The sequence below is a fragment of the Puntigrus tetrazona genome, chromosome 18 (assembly GCF_018831695.1).
Source record: "Puntigrus tetrazona isolate hp1 chromosome 18, ASM1883169v1, whole genome shotgun sequence".
NCBI lineage: Eukaryota > Metazoa > Chordata > Actinopteri > Cypriniformes > Cyprinidae > Puntigrus > Puntigrus tetrazona.
Window position 1 is genome coordinate 13,354,707 of NC_056716.1, and position 21,780 is coordinate 13,376,486.

At 37.2% G+C, this 21,780-nt stretch overlaps 2 protein-coding genes across 2 annotated transcripts; both read left to right on the plus strand.

Moving 5' to 3' along the window:
- The first annotated feature begins 7,840 nt into the window (after nucleotides 1-7,840).
- Nucleotides 7,841-12,007, plus strand: eif3m (eukaryotic translation initiation factor 3, subunit M). The gene is made up of 11 exons (XM_043216713.1): nucleotides 7,841-7,966; nucleotides 8,360-8,492; nucleotides 8,573-8,711; nucleotides 8,784-8,907; nucleotides 9,402-9,496; nucleotides 9,573-9,656; nucleotides 9,729-9,828; nucleotides 9,915-9,996; nucleotides 11,390-11,533; nucleotides 11,638-11,698; nucleotides 11,833-12,007. The coding sequence occupies exons 1-11, from the start codon at nucleotides 7,925-7,927 to the stop codon at nucleotides 11,954-11,956; spliced, it is 1,128 nt and encodes a 375-aa protein (XP_043072648.1). The 5' UTR covers nucleotides 7,841-7,924; the 3' UTR covers nucleotides 11,957-12,007.
- A 4,988-nt stretch (nucleotides 12,008-16,995) lies between these two features.
- Nucleotides 16,996-21,501, plus strand: prrg4 (proline rich Gla (G-carboxyglutamic acid) 4 (transmembrane)). Its single transcript, XM_043216487.1, has 8 exons — nucleotides 16,996-17,127; nucleotides 17,209-17,332; nucleotides 17,549-17,655; nucleotides 17,877-18,040; nucleotides 18,363-18,390; nucleotides 19,209-19,347; nucleotides 19,448-19,633; nucleotides 20,492-21,501. Exons 3-8 carry the CDS (start codon nucleotides 17,559-17,561, stop codon nucleotides 20,517-20,519), a joined length of 642 nt encoding a protein of 213 aa, XP_043072422.1. The 5' UTR covers nucleotides 16,996-17,127; nucleotides 17,209-17,332; nucleotides 17,549-17,558; the 3' UTR covers nucleotides 20,520-21,501.
- Nucleotides 21,502-21,780: the final 279 nt, after the last annotated feature.

The window sequence follows — 21,780 nt, forward strand, 5'->3', positions numbered from 1 at the left end:
TCCTGTGCTCTTACTGGGCGATGCATACTTACGTGATTCGTCGTGACCGCTTACAGTGACTACAGAAAAAGGTGTTTATTACATATAAAACATATATATTTGTCTTACAATAGCGCATAGATTTGCTACAGGAGGCCTGTTTTAACCCCTCAGAGCCATGAGGGTGACAGATAATAGAGAAACGTAACCCTTTCATAAAAATATTTTTCAACGATTAATGGAAATCGTGTATTTGGAATGACTCGACCAACCTAATTTATACTTTCATTTATAGCTACTCATTGCCTTTATACCTTCATGGCTCCATGAAGAACCTTTAATATCCATGGAATGTCTTTATATTGCGACAAAATCAAAAGTGGAAACAAAAAAGTCATCAGATTATTAAAATGTCCTTCACACTAAGCAAATACTGTTCTTTTAAGAGAACTGGCATAACTGCAAAAATCCCCTTTTATTTGTTGATGAGCAATTGGTACAGAATTAGATGTAAAGGAATCCATTACCAAACAAGCAGAAAAGCCAGCATTGGCTTATTGCCACTCTTTGGACCTTTTACAAATACGCGTCATCAAATAAACAATAAAACGAAACCCCGCCTAGGATTCAACACTGATCCGAGGTGTGAATGTACAGAAATCAACTAAAACATGAAGCTGGGAGGGTTTATAGAGGGATCTCTCACCAAATGTGTTTGAAAGATCAAGTGATTTTAAACATCCACGTTTCTGTGCTTTCAGCTGACCTGAGGATAGTTTATGGGATGAGTGAGATGATCCAGCGTCTATCAGGCCGAAGAGATTACATCTGCTCAGAGATAATATCACGGTACAGTCATCACAGCAACAGAAACACCTAAAAACAGAAACACAAATATGATACACCTCCTTCCACCCTCCTTACTTACGTTTTAGTTATTTAATTCGTCAAGCTAAAATGATGAATAATGGGGAAATGTTGCTTTGGCAGCTAGCTAAAATTCCAAAAACTATATTTATTTATATTTTAAGTAATGAAAATGTTTTTATGGTTTTATTTTCATATATATATATGTATATAGAAAATGTATTACATGGTATTATATGTAGAAAGCATATATATATATATATATATATATATATATATATATATATATATATATATGTGTGTGTGTGTGTGTGTGTGTGTGTGTGTGTAGAAAGTATATACTGTATATAAATATATATAGTACTGTCAGATGATTAATCACAATTAAGTTTTTTGATTTTTGATTTTCTATTGTGTTACTTATGATGCATATATATGCATCATATTGTATATTTCATATTGTATATAAATATATTTACATATAAATAACACATACACACAGTGCACACTCAGTAGTATATGTATTAGACTTTATTACAACACAAAAAATTAGATTTGCATTTAATATGTTAACGCATACATGTTATAACCTATCTATTTTTTAAACATTTCTCTAAATCTCCATCTTTTGTATTTACCTATGTAATATCAACATGCATTGACAGATGTACCTAACACTTATATCCAAAAAATGTGTTATACATAATAAAATAACAAAAAATGCATACATAAACCTATATAGATATAAATAAACATTTTACATTTTATGACAATGCATTCAATATATGGAAATGCACTATATGTTGCATTTGGATATGAGGCAGAGCAGACAGCAAAACCGAACTCGGAACTGAAATTCAAAAAGAAAGGCGCGCTTATATATCGTCTTCAGACATCTTCATATCTGTGGGATAGCAGGGTGTGAAGCACCTGGATCTCGTTGCGGTAATGGCCTGCTATCTGTGTCTCTCTTCAACAACAGGTGCATGTGAGTCAGTCCGCAGAGGAAGGAAAGGTCACCGATCAGCTGATCAGTTACAGTAAAGAAGTTAACATCTTCACCCTCGCACACCCAGCACACAGTGCATGAGCCATTCCATGAGAACGCACGACAAAAACCCATTCCATGTGATTTCATCACCACGTATTCTAAACACAGTGTTGGGAAATAATGTGCATGTTGCTGACAATCACCAAGGTTTTGTGCATTGTGCATTTGATATGTGTGTGATTATAATAAGTCCACAAAATAATAACTTAAAGTGATGCATATTTGGCAGTCGTATATAAATAAAGCAGGCGTTTTTTCTGTACTACACTGTAAAAATGATAAGTTAACATGTTTTTGAAATGTATCTATTGCAACTTCATTTTAGGTTATAAAACATTTACTAAAAGTCCCTTTAAAATAATGCTTACTAGTGTAGTAATAAACAGGATGTGGTTTATATATGCAATAAACAGATTCATTTACAATAAGGCCAGTTTGTTTAAATCTCACACATTTTAGCAGCATATTCCTTCCTAGATGTTTTGAACCATTTTCATATTTCTTAACTGAATAAATTTAATTGCACAATAAAATAGACGTATGCCGATTCTTAGCAGTTCTTAGCACTTTCAAAACATTACTTATCAGATGCTTTAATAATAAATGCCATGCGGAAATTTCTTTATATGACTGACAGATATGCATCACATTAAGTTTATTAGTTTATTTTTGAACTGTTTATTTAACCGTGCAAAGTTAATTAAAGAAGTTCATTAAATAAACGGTTTAAAGTGAGATATTGTACAGTTAGAATGACCCTGGACTGCGGTCACTTTTACTGTTGCTCTGCAAATTTTTGCTGCTGAAATCATAGTGATTTCGTGCAATCAGCAAGTTTTCCTCAAGCATGGTTGATGGTGACCAACAGAAAACTTTGACTGAACATTTTTTTTAACAACCCTAAAAATCGCTTGTAAGTAGAACTTAAGGTTCAAATGATTTAAGGCCCATTCAAGGTATATAAATATGACAATAACATACTTCTAATGAGAAGAGGGAAATTCACGGTACAGCGATTTCAAAAACAACACAGAGAAACACTATCACTGGAATCCCTTACAAAACCATTTTCCAGCTAAAAAATAAAAACACTATGCATTTCGTGACCTAAATGCTCCGTGCGGCGTGCTTTTTAGCAAGCAACGAAGCAAAAAGATTTATTTAAATTATTTTCAATGCAACTTAAGGTGTCCTAAATATGTAATTGACTATTTTTTTTCTATGAGGACATCTCAGTTTAATTTGTCAGTGTTATTTCTTCATGCATGATGCTCAGTGACTCACAAAGCACTTCCAGCAAAAGACACTCAGTCCATTAAGTAATCCCTTAACAGGGCCGTCGCTTTAGTCATTTCGCAGGCATATAGCCACGCTAACGAGAATAGCTACGCATACAGCGCACGCGCTTTCCAGAGAAACCGCGCTAATGCACTTTGCAGATTGGAAACTATATAAACTCCAGTAATATTCACCGTAGACACTCAGGCAGTAGGCATTCGTCCCGCGTTCCTGTCCAGCCCCCCGTCTGTCCCTGCGCCCCTAGAATCAAGTCACCCGCGGTGTGTGTGTGTGTGTGTGTGTGTGTGTGATTCACCCAGGCGTGGCGCTTTCTGATGAGGTCGCTGACCTTGCTGATAGAGGAGAGGTCCTGATACGGGGAGGTGAGGAAGGCGGTTACACAGGCTGTGGGAACCGGAGTCTGGACTGTCTATTTTGTATCTATCACAAACAAATAGGACACAGCTTTCATTGTAACCCTGGAGGAAAGGATGAAAAAAGCATTGTACGGTACTTCGATTGTAAATCATTCCAAATATTTAATGACTTTCTACAAAACATCGTTCGTACAATCGTAAAGTTTGGAACAGCTCTCCATCTGCGTAGTTTCTGATGTCCCATACACTATTGATGTGCAGAACCATATAAAGTCTTTAAAAACAAAGCAAAAAAAGCATATGAATAGAGATAGTGTTAAAAATACCTGTGTTTTTTTATTAGGAATATATGGACTTTTTACGGAGATACATTTATTTTAAGGGTGTTTATACATTTTTAGCAATGCATGCAACATTTAATGGCGTTTCATTTAATACTTTGAAGGCCTTCCTTTATGGAAGGGTGAATTATTTATTTTTGTGAAAATTTTTAAAAATATAAATATTGTCAACCAACACCATTTGACAGCAACTACTCGACATTTTGATGAACTGGAGGCTAATTTGTATGAATTTCGTACAATCTGCTTAGACTTATGGGTAGGTTTAGGGCTGGAGCGTTTTCGAAAATTGTGTGTTTTTGTGCAAATCACGTTATTAAAAAATCATACAAAAACAGCACTTCGTAAAACAGTTGCATTTTCTCGTGAAACCTGACGGGTTCGTCGCTCACGGGCAAACATAAACCGGATCCAGGAACATGGTGTAAAACTGTTTTTCTATAGCTCGGTCAGCCTAGAGTGTGTTTTCCACTCCACTGGCCAACTTTGGTTGCAGTTTCCAACGTGATTCAGTAACATGAAGCTTTCTGAAACCCCATTTTTGCAAAACAAACCAAAAAAAAAAACATTCGCAAACAACGCTGCTAATTAAATAAATAGAAATTGCGTCAGAAGTAAATCCCAGCACTGAACCAGACGGGAAAAAAAAATACCTTGACTTAAAGTGTATGGTTTGCATGAGCTGCTGGAAGAAAAACCCCAAAAACACAATTTTACATTTTGGTGAATTTTTATGAATTTGTACAATCTCACTTTGACAGTTGGATATTGGTGGATGATTTTATTATTTTTCTAACAATAGTACATTTTTAGATGGATCACGTTGTATGTAATCACGCGAAATCTTTTTAAAGAGTTAGATATTTCCAGTGAGATTGGCTTGATTCTCAATCTGGCGTAGTGACATCATCATCGCATGGCGCAGCTGATTGGTTCTTTTCGTATCGGCAGCCAATGAGCTCGCTGCTCGTTATTCAAATACTTGGCTAGCGTTTATGTCAGTGTATATTTTTCCTATTTAAAACGTGACTCTTTTGTAGTCACATCATGTGCTAACACCGACAGAAAATGAAAAGTAACCGGCTGCAGCAGGCGCAAGGAAAAAATGCAGAGGCTAAAAATTTTAAATGCTGTTTTCCAAAGAAAATGTTCCTTTAGCCTAACCTTAACCCATGTAGGTACTATTTAAAACACCGTAAGAACACATACTGTAAAATAAAGTGTAAACGAGTTCATATTAAGGGCACTCTAAAGTACTAATATGCACCCTTTAGGGGTAAAGAGGGTTTAGCTGCTCAGTGGCAAGCTGTTCATACCACCAAGTTTTGCATAAAAAAAACATGCATATATTGATTTTTCCATCCGTTTTGGCTTGGGACATACAACAGAAGAGCTACATCAAACTGAAAATGCAATAAAAGTGTTTAGTAGTTTTAAAACTACAGCGATCATTGGTCCATCTCTGCTATTTCCTCTATCTGTGAATGCTCCCACATTCCCTCTGGCATTGCGAGGAGGTCACACATGTATCTCAGACCGCTCCCTGTGACTCAATGCAAACCACACAGACCAAACATCATCAAATTGAAACTTTTAAACGATTTCAGAAACATTAGTGAATAACTCTGAAAAGCCCCTAACACTGTTAGGGTGCACACGATTCAAACTCTTTGAGAAACGTGTGCTTTTTCCGTTATTTCATGCATGATGTTATAGCTCAGTATCTCCGGTTAGATGCTTGTATATTCATTCATATATAATATTTAATATTCATAGGTTTAGCTTTTATAAGATCTTCTCAATAAGGAAACCTACACAGCATGGAAAAAACATCCAAGGATTGGAAAAACGCAATTGCCTTGACCTAAGGGATGCATAAATCCTCGGCTAGGAACACAAGGAACTGTCAAGGTGGTCCCATACTGGCGCTCGAAACGTAATACTATCATCTAACTTTCAGAAGACCATCACCCTTGTTGTTTTATGTGTCCAAGGTCAGCTCGGCTTTAATCTTCTAATTGTAAGATTGATAACCGGATGCTGGAAGAATTACTCAGACACCGAGATAGACCTTATTTAGGGCCTAGTGACTTATGCGACTCATAAACTTTCAACCGAGAATGACCTGTTGAAAGAGTTTTTTGCATACCTTTCACTTCGGTTGAGTCCCGTCTGCGCTGCAAAAAAATGCCGTGCGCCTGAAGGTTAAAAATGCATGACTGAATTCAGTATGTTTTACACTAGATAAATAAGTGAAATTAAGTGGATGAAAAGGAAAATGTAAATATATAATAAATATGTGATATTCTTATATAACTATAACAGGTATTTTTATGTAATGTAGAAAATGTTATTAATGAGATACTCAAAATCAAATGTTTAATTTTACCCAAAGGCCTTATATATAAAACATATTTTACCCAAAGGCCTTATAAAAACATTTTTACAGTTTAGCTTTAAAATCATGTTCACTGACAAGAGATAAAAATACACTGACTTCAGTAACCTTATAAAATACATATATATATATATATATATATATATATATATATATATATATATATATATATATATATATATATATATAAATACATATTTATTTACAACACCTTATGATCACAAGACCAGCCGAATACTGTTCACTTTATGGCAAACAGCACTTAAACAATAGCGTCTTTTACTGAAAATGGATTTTGTGCGATGCTGATATGGCAGTATAAGTGTAAGTGTCCGTATCAGGACAAGGTGTGCAACACTGTAAACATAAAATCTAAAACCCACACACAGAAAAGCATACAAGTGGCCCAGGTCTACCGTGTGCTTTATGTGTACCTCCCTAGTCTTGATGCAAATATTAGTCATTATTATTAGCAGTAATTATTCATCATTGCTCACTCTCCCCCATGCAGTGATTGGTTAACCCAGCAACAGCTGCAAACAGATCATTGAATCGGTCAGCTGAATCGCTGATACGAATCTGATGTGTTCATCAAGATCAACCGAGTAATTAAAAAGAATCTGCTTTAAAAAACTGATTGATTTGCTAAGTCATTAACTAATTCAGTTCTCAAGTTCGACTCACTCACTCAGTGAAGTTGATATATTCCTTCACAGAGGTTTTTTCAGAAGAATGTAGCACACACTGCTGAACGTATGTTATATATTACGGCAGAAATGGTCGAACAGGGAGACACAACTGCTAGAGGGTCTTTGGAAATGTTTCAAACCAAATTAAGCAAAGTAAATAAGTAATATGGCTTCTTATTAAACGGTAAAATGGGAAGAAGGTTATATTTAGGGGCCTGTGGCATCGAAAAGTTTATCATAATCATAGTCATAGCATTTCCTCGCCTGCTGAGTCTCACAAAAAGTGAAGTGTCCTACTCATATTTCATTTCATAACAGGATACTAAATGCACCTGGAAACTGCATTCGCTAGTGATTTTTTTATAAAATATTGTGTCCTGGAGTGTGTGTCCCCAAGTAAATGAGAAAATTACAGTAAAAAAGTGTGTGTGTGTGTGTGTGTGTGTGTGTGTGTGTGTGTGTGTGTGTGTGTGTGTGTGTGTGTGTGTTACGGTAACAAGAATTCGGTGTGGAAATGTATTTTTAAAACTATTGCATAATAACTAAAAATCAGTTATTATTTATTATCAGTTATTAAACTAAGATCACTAAAAACTTGCACTGCATGAAGAGCCTTTAGTGCTTTTTCCCCACTGACATGTGATTTTAAAAGATTTGGGTGAACACTGGACAAATATATTCAGAGCTGCATTCTGTACTGCAAGGACAATATAGTAATAGCTCTGTTTTCTGAAGCAGAGCCGCTAAGCTATTTTATATGTTTACCTGCATTAATTATATCAAACTGACTAACGCGCTCCACTGAAAAGAAAAGTTGCGGTCCCTTTAAGCCTGTGACCCGGAAGTACGTCAGCGTCACCGGCAAATTTACAAATTCTCTTCCGGCCTGTGATCCTGGGCTGCGAGCGTGGATTCTCATCTGTGCTCTTAAAATATTTAATAATATGAGTGTCCCGGCATTTATTGATATAACGGAGGAGGATCAGGTATGATTAAATAGTTTATAAGCGTTTTAGCCTCGTTACGCGCATAGTCCGGCAAAGTAAAAGCGTTTTTGCGGAAACATGTTCGTAGATGCTAACATCTGTTAGCACTTAGCTGGTCTCAATACAACGCATTGATACAGCGATAACCGTTTGGCCGTTTATGTTTGTACATATGCATTATTTAACACGTTTTTTGGGGTGTGCTATTTGCTTACATCGCGGTAGAAATGTCACCAGAATATTACGAATCAATAATCAAGTATCGGCTTTGGTTATTGACAACAGACATATTACAAATATTACACACATTGTAACCTGTGGACGCTTTTTTGGGAAGACACCATAATGGGATTACGGTTTTGTTACTTCATTTTTGTATTTATTCTTCTGTAGGCGTCAGAGCTCCGGGCCTATCTGAAATCTAAAGGAGCTGAGATCTCTGAAGAGAACTCGGAAGGAGGTCTGCACGTCGATCTGGCGCAGATCATTGAGGCCTCTGACGTCTGCCTCAGAGATGACGACAAAGGTATGACAGCTGAGGTTGCAGCTTCTTCGCGTGCAAAGAGCTGCGAGAGCGTTTTCAGGAGATCTTGTGTTCCCCTGCAGACGTGGAGAGCGTGATGAACAGCATCGTGTCCCTGTTGCTGATTCTGGAGACGGAGAAGCAGGAGGCCCTCATCGAGAGTCTGTGTGAGAAGCTGGTGAAGTTTCGTGAGGGCGAGCGGCCCTCGCTCAGGATGCAGCTGTGAGTGCTTTCGCCGTGTCGTTTTAATTGATCTTTAATTGAACCGATTTTAATTAAGCTCTTTGTTTTCAGCTTGAGCAATCTGTTCCATGGTATGGATGAGAACACGCCGGTGAGGTACACTGTGTACTGCAGTCTGATTAAAGTGGCCGCCACCTGCAATGCCATTGCGTTCATACCTACAGACCTGGACCAGGTATGGACGCCATGTCCAAAAAAAATACTATTTTCTTTCCTGCTTTTAAAAGGCAGTCTTGGGTCTTTATGTCCAGCTGATATTTCATGTCATAATAAACACAGAGTGTGAGATTAAGCCTTCTTTCTCCATTCGATCACCATCAATAAAGCCTTGTTTGTTAGGTTTTTTAGACTATTTTATTTCCTGAACATTTTTAGTTTTTGCAAATGCATGTTATATATCACATTTAAAACCGTTTATTTCTGCATATGTTGCGTTAGTTATTTTTTCAAATCAATCTCAATGTTAAATTCCGGCACGTTTTATCTGCCTTTTAAATGCCACGCCCACATCTGAACGGCCAATCAACAACCGATGCATAGAAGTCTCCGCCCCATCCATGCTTATGATCCGAAAATGTATTTTGTGATATTAACCGGTATACCCAACGTTAGCTGCAATTAGTTTGGCTTCGTAATTAGCGTTGATCCGTGTTTTTGTGTTCTGTTCAGGTGCGCAAGTGGATCACAGACTGGAACCTGAATACAGAGAAGAAACACACTCTGCTCCGTCTGGTGTATGAAGCGCTGGTCGACTGCAAAAAGAGGTGACTGCCCGTTTGGTTTCAGGTCAGCTGCGTGCTGGTTTTTGTTCACTTGACTTTACGCTCTTGCGCTCTTCAGTGAAGCTGCAGCTAAAGTGATGGTGGAGTTGCTGGGCAGTTACACCGAGGACAATGCTTCACAAGCCCGAGTGGATGCGCACAGGTATGTTTGTCGGGACTCCGTTTTGTTCTGGTTTTGTTTGTTAGTGGTTCACACCTACGCCCTGCTCTCCAGGTGCATCGTCCGTGCCCTGAACGACCCAAACACCTATCTGTTCGACCATCTCCTGGCCTTGAAACCAGTGCGCTTCCTGGAGGGAGAGCTCATCCACGATGTAAGAAAATATATTTTTTAAACGAATGCACGCTTTAAGTCGTTTTCAAGACATTTTCTGTACAAAACGCCTCTTTCTCGTTCCAGCTCCTGACTATCTTCGTCAGTGCAAAGCTTGCTGCTTATGTGAAGTTTTACCAGAGCAACAAAGACTTCATTGAGTCTCTCGGTGAGTGCAGTCTGAAAAAACAGTAAAAATCTTCAGAACGTAATTTAAGTTATTTTATATGAAGATCGGGAAGCTTGTGACTGTCCTATTGGCTGTTATAAACATTGTCAAGGTTCAAAAAAGTATGAAAGACATCGTCTGAATACTCCATCAGTGCTACAACCGTAATGTTATTTAGTGAAATAAATAGGGGTAAGTGATTGAGGATGGAGTAACCCTTTAGCTTTAATGCCTTAAAATACTATCAAGAACTTTATGTAGGTTTTGAAGTTGCTGTTTTGTACTTCAGTGGTCAACGTTTGAATCGAAACCTCTAATCGGTCCATAAAACCTGCAGAACATAATTAAGAAGTGCATTTGTTCAGTCCCAGAATGTCTTTATGATAGCATCAAATGGGATTTGTTTCAATACGGACACGTGTTCAGAGAAAATATGATGCTTGTCAGATCCACGTCTATTGGTTTGCGTGAAGATCGTTATTTTGAATTGTTAAAATTGATACTCTCAATTATACCGTAATGTTGCTGTAGTCAGGGGTTAAATATTAGTAGGATAAAAACTAATATACAGAGACAGCCGTGATATTGGTATCAGCCTCCACTCTTTAAAAACAGATGCTAACAAATATTAGAAATATGGTGTCGGTATGTTGTTTGTACATTTTAATGTGAAAATATTGCAATATAAAAGTATCATTTTTATAATTTTCAGGGGGAAAAAGTATGTTTTTTGTTATTTTGTATAAAAGCACTTATTTTTATCTGTGGTTGATCTCGTATAACTAGTAAAAGTTTTAGCCTTTACGAGTGCTGCTTTCTTTTTAAAACAACATTTATCAAAATGTCTTGCTGCTCACTTTTTATTTGTTTTTAAATGCACCGAAGTGTTGAGCACAGACTCACACACGCGTCTGTTATCTGTGCCGTCGCTGGCTCGCTGGAATTTGAGTCTCAGCAGTTTTGGTTCTTTTAAAAGGCAGCGCTAATTAGAGCGGGATCCTCCCTGCCATTGACCGGCGGTCCTGATGAAGTGTTGATCTAACTGTGTGCGCCTCCCTCTGAACCCTAGCGGCAACGGCTCGACGAGCTTCTCGTGTCATGATTTTATAATTAACGTAAACAGAGTTTCTGTTGAGAGGGTGAAATGGTGAATGTTTGTAGTCTGTCAGCGTCGTCTTCTTCAGCTACAACCAATAACGTCTTAGAGCGTAACGCTGATCGAACAACTTCAGAAGCTTCGTGAATGATTCAGTTGAAATTTACGTTTGCATTTAGTCGTTTAAGCAGACGCTTTTAATCAAAGCAGCTTGCGTGTGGTTTATGGGGACACTGCAGCATCATTGCGACTTCGAGGGTCGAATTAAATGCCGAACGCTTCCTGTTGTGTTTTCAGGTTTGTCTCATGAGCAGAACATGGCAAAAATGAGGCTGTTGACGTTCATGGGCATGGCGGTGGAGATGAAGGAGATCTTGTTTGACACCATGCAGCAGGAGCTACAGATCGGTGCTGAAGACGTGGAGGCCTTCGTCATTGACGGTGCGGCTCCATTTAAATTCTTTTTATTTCAAACGTGTCTGTATGTGCCTGTTGGGGCAATAAAGTATAATCTTTAAAAAAAATCTTTTCGTGTGACTTTCTAGCTGTTCGGACCAAAATGGTCTATTGCAAGATCGACCAGACACAACGGAAGGTCGTGGTGAGGTAAGTCATTACCTATTTTCGATTTGAGAGCGATTGAAACCCACCAGTGCAATAAGACGGTGGCGGCGGTGGTAGGGTCGTGTTTGCACATCTCCCCATACTGACGTGCTTGGCTTGTCTCTCACTTCCTGTAGCCACAGCACACACCGCACCTTTGGCAAGCAGCAGTGGCAGCAGCTGTATGACACACTGTGCTCCTGGAAACAGAATCTGGCTACCGTGAAGAGCAGCCTTCAGACGCTCTCTCCCACTGCCTGACACGGCTGCTTCTGTTTTTACACTCGTCCAATAAAACACCCGTGAAGACCATGTTTCTGCTTCGCTCTCAGTGCTTCTAAAAGGGTAACGGGCAGTCAGGGGGTCATAACCTCAGAGTCCACTGGCGCTTTACCTCTCTTACAGTGACTGACTGAATGAATATTAACTCGATTTGATTAAAAGCCTTTTAAGTCCGGTCACATGAAGTAGAAGCACCTCTCCAACAAGCCTTGTGATTTTACATTTAACTTTGAGTATGAGTAATGTAAATAAAATACAGCCACATTAGTATTTTTGGAAACTCACTAACTGCCGAAACCGCATATAGTTTGTGCAAATATTACTGTGAACAAAGCAGCGTGTTCAAACGCACCTGGGTGACTTACAACCGATTCCAGTAGACATCCCATGAAGACACAGGATAAGAGTTTTGTTTTGGTCCCGCTTTACATTAAATATGTACTTTTACATTAATCATTTAGTACAATGCACTTATTGAGTGTATGCATGTTTTAGCATTGTACTTGTATTTTAAAATATCTATGCAATTGCAAGTGCGTTGTAGTAAAAGCCGCTTAATATAAAGTGGGAACTTTATTTCGCGTAAGCAAGATTGATGCAATAAGAAATAAGCAAAATTATATTAATCCCGTGCCATAGCACAACAAAACTATAATATTACATAATATAGGACTACATTAAATTAGAGGAATAGGCGCCTTGTAATTTATGCTGCAATATTCTACTTGTTTATAATGTTATAAGCAATGAATGAATGCATCTGATGCTGGTTTATCATATGACCGTGATCGGATGTTCGGATTGCATTCATACTATATAAAAGAGACCTTTTAACTAATAATTATATATAAAAATAGTATACTTGGTATAGTGTCAAAGACCGAAGAGAATTTCCTATAATCGCTATAATTAACTGCAACGTGTCTTTGTTTAGCAGGAAGAAAGATGAACTTTGGGAAGTGAGGATGTTACGTCGATTATTTAGAGATGGTCCTGAAAGTCGACTTCAACACATTTTCAGCACACTTGATTTTGACGCTGAACACTTTAAAGTGCAGATAAACTGTGTGAGAAATGTTTCGGTGAAATGCAAGTCTTTCCTCCTTCCTTCCTCTCTCACTATCCCAGGTTAACGGTTCATGCCCGAGTGATGTGTTGTGTGAGATTTACCAGTTACGTCTCCTTTCTCCACCGTGTCCGATTTCATGACCCTGTTTTATCATGATCTTATACACGGTGAATCATATTTCTGCTCCGAGAGAAGTCGTAGCTAATGTTTCTTATCTTTCTGGTAATGCGGTGGCCCCGCAAAGCACTTAAGACGTGCTTAAATATGAATTTCATTGCAAATAGATGTCTGTTCTACTTAAGTTCACGCAGGTGTAGACGTGCACAACTGTCATTACAAAAAAAAAAAATTATAATAAATTAAAATTTTATTAAAATTGTATTTTAGCAATTTGTTTAAATTACTGAGTAACCGAGAAAAAAAAATCTGAAAGCTAAATTGATTCTATATACAGGTAGGTCTACATGAACATATGCATATTTATTTGCCCATGTTTTAACTGATATATTGATGATTTCATTGTTAGCCCATAGGTTGAAATGAAGACTGAAACATCTAACTTTTGAATAAAACCATAATTATTAAAAGTATTCTAAAAAATAAATAAACATTTAATAAATAATAATATTCATGGAGTGGGTTTGGGGGCATGGTCATATTTTATATTTCACAAATATAAAAAACATTAATGTGTCCACATTAGTGTTAGTTAGTTTCTGCATCCATATCTGATCAAAAATGATAAAAAAAAAACTCTTTGCTCGTGCTATATTTCCTTAAAATATGCTTTCAGTGAAAGGCGTGCATGCGGTTGAGTAACAGTTGGGTGATTTTCTGCTGAGCTTAAAACGCTCTGCCAAAGCTGATGAAAGACTATATCTTAATTTCGGGGTAAAATAAACAGAATAAATCTTTTCCTCTGCGCTCGTTTGTAAACTTGGCGCGTTTCCGACGTTATAAAACACGAATCCAGTTACATAGCAGTTGGTATTTCCCATTGTAGAGAAATTATCGCATTTCCAGCAGCAGACCCCAGTTATCCGTCATTATTCATCCAGAGCAGAGCGCATGTTTAAGATCCTCAACGTCGTCTGGTCTTACACAGCAGATAAAGACAGGAATGTGACTCTTATATCAGCTCACTGCCAGGCTCGAACCGGACAGACGCTAACCGCCTCAGTTTAGCGCAGAGGGCCGCGTCCGGCATGCTGTTTTAACCCATGTATGATGGGATTTCAAGTGTGCCTTTCTCTTTGGAGGATCACAAGCTGTATTGAGCACGTATAAGATCCTTAAAACTGAAAAGACCAAAGTCTCAAAACCAAAGACTTGCCCACACTCCTTCATTTAAACAAGCACTCGCTTTTCCACCTCACGTGTTCATTTTCATTGAACACTGTTCAAACGTTTGAGCAAAGAAAGAAGGCGGAGCTATTATCTTTGCTGCAGTGTTGCTGCGGGAGCCATGTTCTGGAGACGCTGCTGAGAAAATCAAATTACTTCGTTAAGCTTTCAAATAGTGATTCTTGAGCGATTCGTTCGTATTGAACAAATCTTTCATGCGACTGGGGAAGAAAGAGTCGTCTCTGGATGTGATTCGTTCATTCACTTATATGCAATATCCTCTAGGTTCTGTGCTTGAATTAGTACGAAAGAATCAGGAGATCAGTTCGGGAACTAATCGATTCTCTTACATATTAAAGTACATATATATTTATTTATTAGTAAAAATATTTAATGGATTATATATAATTATTAGATTATATATATATATATATATATATATATATATATATATATATATATATATATATATATATATATATATATATATATATATATATATATAATCCATTACATTTATTTTTTACTAATATATATATATATATATATATATATATATATATATATATATATATATATATATATATATATTAAATAATTTTTTTTACTAATAAATAAGTACTTGTACCTAATGAATAACTAGCATTTAATGAAAAGTAATACTAGTATCTAATGGACGTGTCTTTGTTGATATCTGAATGATATACATAGAATTAAATAGTAAACGTGTGAAATATGTTACTATTAACAGTAAAACAGCTCCATGCGCTTCTTCAATATCGAATAAATATGAACTAGTATCTAATAAAAAATTTAAATACTAGAGGCTAAAGAATAAAAACTAGCAGCTAAGTGCTAGTTCTTAATGGAATACATACTAGTTAGCTAAAAAAAAAAAAATACTATATTTCGGACTGAATGTTAAAAGAGCCTGCCATATGCCTGTGCAACAGAGTCCAGACCCCCGCTGAAACAGAGCAGCCTATTACTGTTCAATTAGCCCCGGCCTCCAGGAGGAGCACAGATACATCACCGCTGTTAAACCAGGGACTTCCCCTGGCTGGAGATCTCCTGGGTGAGGCAGAGGCCAGAAAGCATCAGGTTATAGACTCATGAGGTTTGACATGCTCACGATATCTATAAAAATGTATTTATATTTGCGGTCTCCATGGAGCGAATCATCTTATCAGCTGCGTGGTCATGCAGTGAGAGTCTCACTGAACACACATATGGTTCTGGTTCATGTTTATTATAGCTGCAGACACGTGCTTCTGTACATTTAACAATGCTTTTGGGAATTGTTTGGCTCGGAACCGACCCTTAATCGCAGTCTGTGCTTCTCGAAGGGTTTACAATCTTTACATTTTAAAGTAAATTTAAGATGTCGGCTTAAATCTGAAAACTGGAAATTGTCTTTTCTTTTTCTCAATATACATATATTGTATAGTGTTGGTTTGTAAATATTTGTTTATTTATTAGAATTATTATATTATTATAAAATAATATTATTATAAGCACACACACATACAGGCATGAACAACTATTAATATCAACTATTAGAAAAATAATAAACAAGTAAAATCATTGCAAAAACAACAAAATTACTAAAACGTTAACAAACATTTTATATATATATATATACATTTGTTACATAAAACCTATAACAGAATTTCAGTCAAATTAAAATGAATGAGTAAACTTTAAAATAAAGGTCAAATGTAGTTTTCAGTAAATAATCAATTACCCTATTATTAAAACAGTTTAATATTATGTGTTACTACTTCCATTTAGTTTTATAAAATACTTTGAATCATTATCACACGATTATGAAAATGTATTTAAACATTTGTTCAAAGCTTTTAACCACAAGATCTGTGTGCAGCTAGTCTTTAGTGCCATCTAGTGGTTCGTGAGAGTAACTTCCAGCTGTGGTTTAAATTATTTAAAAGGGATAATTCACCCGAAAAGAAAAGAAAAGTACGCATTCATTTACTCAGCCTCTATAAATTTATGTCTATTAATGTGTGCAACCAAAAACACGATGTTGTCTCTGTTGTCTTCATTTGTATCCTTTTTCTAGATAAAAAATAAAATTTTAACAGAATAACAACTTGAGGGTGAGTAATGTCTATTTTTGGGTACACTACCCCTTTTTAAAAAATATTTGTATGTATAATTGTATTGTTCCTTGCATATGAAATCTGGTGAGCAAACTAAAAGGTTAATGTATCCACGACCCTTGCCTCTTTTTTATATAAAATGTAACAATGTCTTAACAGTGGACCAAACATATTTACTAAGTTAAAATCACAATTACAAACAAAACTGATTGAAACTGAAAATGACAACATCATGAAGTTTCGCGTGGGAATAAATTAAGAATCCTACTATGGCCAAGCCAAAACGAAATATTCTGACGTGTTACGAGAGAATGCTGTGACGGTGATGCGCTTTTTAAAATCCGTTTTTGTTTTTTTTTTTTGTTACATATATTTAAAACGCTTTATAATTCGCTCACAACGTGAACATTGCCAATCAATAAAAAGCAGTTATATTACAAAAATACAAAATAATAATAAGAAGAAGGGGGGGGGGGTCCTCACATTGTGCCCTCGGGCGAGCCAGGTAGGCGTTCTACGCAAACGTCACGTGACCTCATAAATATTCATGAGCTAGTCCCTGGCCGTAGTAGGTTTCGTTGAACCCGGGGTTTGTTCTCGCGCTCCTCGCGCTCTAGGTAAGACGGATCGATTATTCAGGTCTGAGCAGGTGTTTCCCAATTCAACAGTTTTTTTGTGTGTGTGTGTGTTGTAAACAGAAACTGTCGTTTCCTGTAACACAACGAATGGCATTTCGTCCAAACCATGAACGTCTTCAGGTGCTCTCTGGAAATTAATTAAAGTTGAACGCTGACCTCTGGAAATATAAGCTAACATTGAAAGGTGAGTGGTTCGACAGCCTCCTTCGCGTTCTTTCGATTTCGACTTCAAGCCGAGGCCTTTTTCCTCTCAAAATCGAGTTTGATTTGTTCAAGTTAAAACTGACGCTGGGAAGACCGACGGGAGCTGTTAATGGGATCGGTGCGCTTTTGTGAAACGACACGATGTGAGTGTTTGTTGAATTCAGGCTGTCTCTGAGTTGTCCTTTTCCCCCCGCAGTTGACTAGAAATGCTCATATTTGTCCTCCTGCTGTGTCATTTCACTTTATGTGGACACTGTGTGTGTGTGAGGAAAAGCCAGATACCAACAGATCAAGACAGTAAAGGTGAGCAACGCTTGAATGTTTATAACAGAAGCACATTAAAACCCTATCATTATATAAAATAAGCTGTTTGTGAGACTTATATTAAGGCTAATGATATCCATTACTTCAGTTAATTGTGTTTTTATGGTTATGCTCAGCCGGTCATCTCCGTCTCAGTGTTTCAATCATTGACTAAAACTGTATTTTCAGTCCCATTTAACATGTTTATTGGTGCCGTATAGTGTTTGTTGTGGACCAGGAGGCCAACACATTTTTAGGACGCCACCTGTTGTTCAATCGCTTCGACTTTGAGATCTTCACCCCGGGAAATCTAGAAAGGGAGTGTTACGAGGAGAAATGCAGTTACGAGGAGGCTCGGGAAATCTTTGAGAATATCCCTGCTACAGTTGAGTAATCCCGTTGTTATTGTCCACCGATGATGTTATTCATTACACACGCCGTGACAACCGCTCCTAGTTAAACCGCATTGTCACGAGTACTTGCCCATGGGTTGGATTCGGGGCAGACGGCTCTCATTTTTAGGAGGCACAAATGAGGATGATTATTAAAAAGTGATACCAGAATGTGTTTGGAGAAACACACTCCCTGCACTCCCAACGCCTGGTTATCAGGTCTTAATAAACCAGCATTAACTAACAAACAAACACCCATTTGTTCGTTTCATGCCGGACGTTGCTTTAATGCGCGTTTAATTTGTGCTTTGACAGAACGACTTTTGGAGGCATTACACAGATGGTGAGTTTTTGTCACGCATACACCTGATTTACAGAAACACGCTGAAATCTATTCATCTTCTCAGTCAAATGTTTACCTGCTAAAAGAAACCTGTTCATCCAGAGTCCTCGCCGTACCATGTTCCTAGTCCACAAAAGCTCTGCTCTTCTTCATTGTGTTTGTCTGGGAGGAAAATGCTCGTGCGTAATCCTACCGATAAAATGCTTTGAATTAAGATCATTTGAATGTTAGATCGTTAAAATTACTTTTATTTAATCGATAATAATATTTCACTGTATAACTGCGGGAGGACGTAGTTTATAATGTGTGATTAGTAACTACAGGATTCCCGCTGACAGATACACGTTTTTTTTGTACTTTCTATTCATCAAAGATTCATCCTAAAAAAAATATCAGTTTCTAAAAACAAAGATTATTTGTTATTATTGTCGTCAATAAAAACCTTAATGGCTCAGTATATGGGAGTGATTGCTGAAGAACCAAAAATGGACTAATGGCTGCAGAAAATGTAGCTTTTTAACTTAAATTAGCTTTTAAGATGGTATATTCACATTGAAAACAGTCCTAAATTGCTTCGAAATGTTACTGTTGTGATTTGTATTTTGGTTTTTTTTTTTTTTTTTACAAATAAATGCATAATATAGGTCTTTTAAGAAAAAAAAACTTGACAAAATAAAATATTTAAAACCTTGGCCAGTGGTGTATGTACCAAGTCTATTATTTCAAAGAATTAGTGCACATAAATAACCATTTCTGCATTTATTTTACATTTATTTGATTAGCAGATTTTTGATAACCGTTTCCACCTGGTTTCGTAGATAAGGCTGATTCCCAAACGAAGGTTGATGTCACAGCATTGCTGGTGGGCATCATCTCCGCTGGAGTCTTTATTGTTATAGTTGGCCTCCTGATCTGGTACTTCTGCCAGGGGAGGAATAAAGACCGTGGCTTCCGACGGTAAGGCTTTACAATAAGTGTGAATGAAAATTACTAAGAGTACGTCGTTCACTGTAGGGGCCGGAGAGACCGATCGCACTGTTTTTCCTTTTAAATGTAGTTCCATCAGACGTCGGTCCAACCGAAGCAACGCCTCTGTGATCATCCGGAGACTGGAGGAGGTCTCTCTGCATCCTATTCCTCACACAGGCTCCGACGCCAGCCCAGACGCTCATGGTTTACCTTCTTATGAACAGGCCATCGCCATCAATGGACCGCATGATGGCCCGCCTCCGCCGTATCCTGGGTACTAACACGCCTTTTCATTTGATCTGCGCACTTATGTAATGGTTTTGTTGTATCACACCTTTATTATGTCATTTTAATGCTTATTACCACACATTTAATAAAACGGGCAGCAAATCATTCGCTCAAGAACAGCGTTGTAATCACTTTCTGCTCGTAAACGCTAAATGAATGAGATAAGGATAAGGTTGTCCAAGACGTAGAAGAATTGGTTTCTTTATCACCACGCGTTTTGGAGCATTGCATCACTTGCTCGCTAATGGATCCTCGGTGAATGGGTGCCGTCAGAATAAGAGTCCAAACATCACGATAATCCTCACCGCCAACAGTTGACGTCTTGTGAAGTGAAACAAATCCATCATCAAAGCGTTTTAATTTCAAACTTTTACCTCTGGCCAACTTATAAATCCATACCTATTCATCTAGTGGAGAAAGTCCATCCACAGGATATAGTTTTAAGCGATTTTGGACTGTTTTCTCCTGTAAACGGTGCTTGATCATTGCATAACTTCTCTCTTGTTTCAGTAAAGACACTTTTTTGATCGGAGAAGGCAATAATAGTGATAGAGGGTTTGAAACATTTCAGATGGTAACTGATGGACTGGAGTGGTTTGGAGTACTTGTGGATTATTGTGATGTTTTTATCAGCTCTCTTTCTGACGGCACCCATTGACTGCAGAAGATCCATGAGAGGAAACCTGCATCTTGGATGGTCTGAGAGAGCCGAATGTTTCCGCCCGTCTTAAAATCTATTCTACACCTTCATATAAGCATTATATAAATTGCATCAATTTTGCAATTTAGTTTTTATAGTGTAATTAACCATGTTAATATGGTCGTATCTAATATCTGTCCGCAGTTCCAGGCCAGGCAGCGTCCGACGATAACCATATCACCATTTTTCCAAACTGAAGCAGGATGGACTAAACCACTTTTTCTCGACTATGAACTGAAAAGGTGTTAAACCAAAGGCGTTTGGATTGGATACCCTGGAATAAACCACTAATACAAAGCTGCGTTGTAGCCAAGGCAATGACTTAAAAACATTTCTAGATGGCGTAGATAGTCAGAGCTAACTAGACAAATAATTCTTTGCAATAGTGTGCATTTAAAACCAAATTCATAACCAAAACCAGTTTTATATTGACTGTTAATATGGTGGGATTTTATGAAGGACAAATAATTTTATCCTATTCCGGTACGCTATAGTCCGTCTTAACGATCTAGTAGAGTGGGACTTTGTGTATTTACTGGATCAGTATTTCGGTGTACATTTTGTGAGAACTTATTCTGTGATCAGCACACTAAAAACATTACCTCCTCTAACACCATGGCACTTCCGTCAGGCTGTGCTGTTTGCAATGAGCATAATGCATATGGATGCATACTAATTGTTGATTTTTATCTTATTTAGGGATTTCCTTTCATTCTATTGGCATGAGCGCCCAGCTTTAAAGGGCATTTAGCCAAGAGGTTGATACTGTACAGGTTTCGTCCCTTTGATGCCTTCTGAATGATAACGTCTGGGCTCTGGTGTTGCTGTCAGAGGGATATTAATACACTTTATAATAAACTTTCTTCTTCGTTTGTATATTAGTGTTGTCTTGTTGCCTTTTGGTGGATGATGAAAATGCTTGGCATAGCAATCATTAAAGCTAATACACCAAATTATGTTTTGGGTACAGTGATTATGCAGATTCAAGGTTTATGGATTATGTTGAGTATTTTACATTTACATGAGGCTTACTTAAAATCGTTTTATGTACACTTACTTTATTAGGATCCTGAAAAATGTACTTGAGTTGCTGGTTAACATTTTTGTGCAAGCTGTGATGCATTTCATTAAAATATAAATGTTTTGAATGATCATAAACGTCTTTACTGCACATTTTTATCAAGCAATCATGGTTACTGAATAAAAGTATGATTTTTTTTTTTTTTTAAAAAATCAGTCTTACCCCAAACTTTCGAATGATGGTGTATCACCGTGTTCACAAATATATTAAGCGGTAAAAATAAAAATAAATGTTTCTTCGGAAGAAAATCGTCAAAAATATCGCGCGACTGAAGATGAGTAATTATGCTGAAAATACAGGTTTGCCATCACAGAAAGAAATTGCATTCGTACAATGCATTCAAATATAGCTA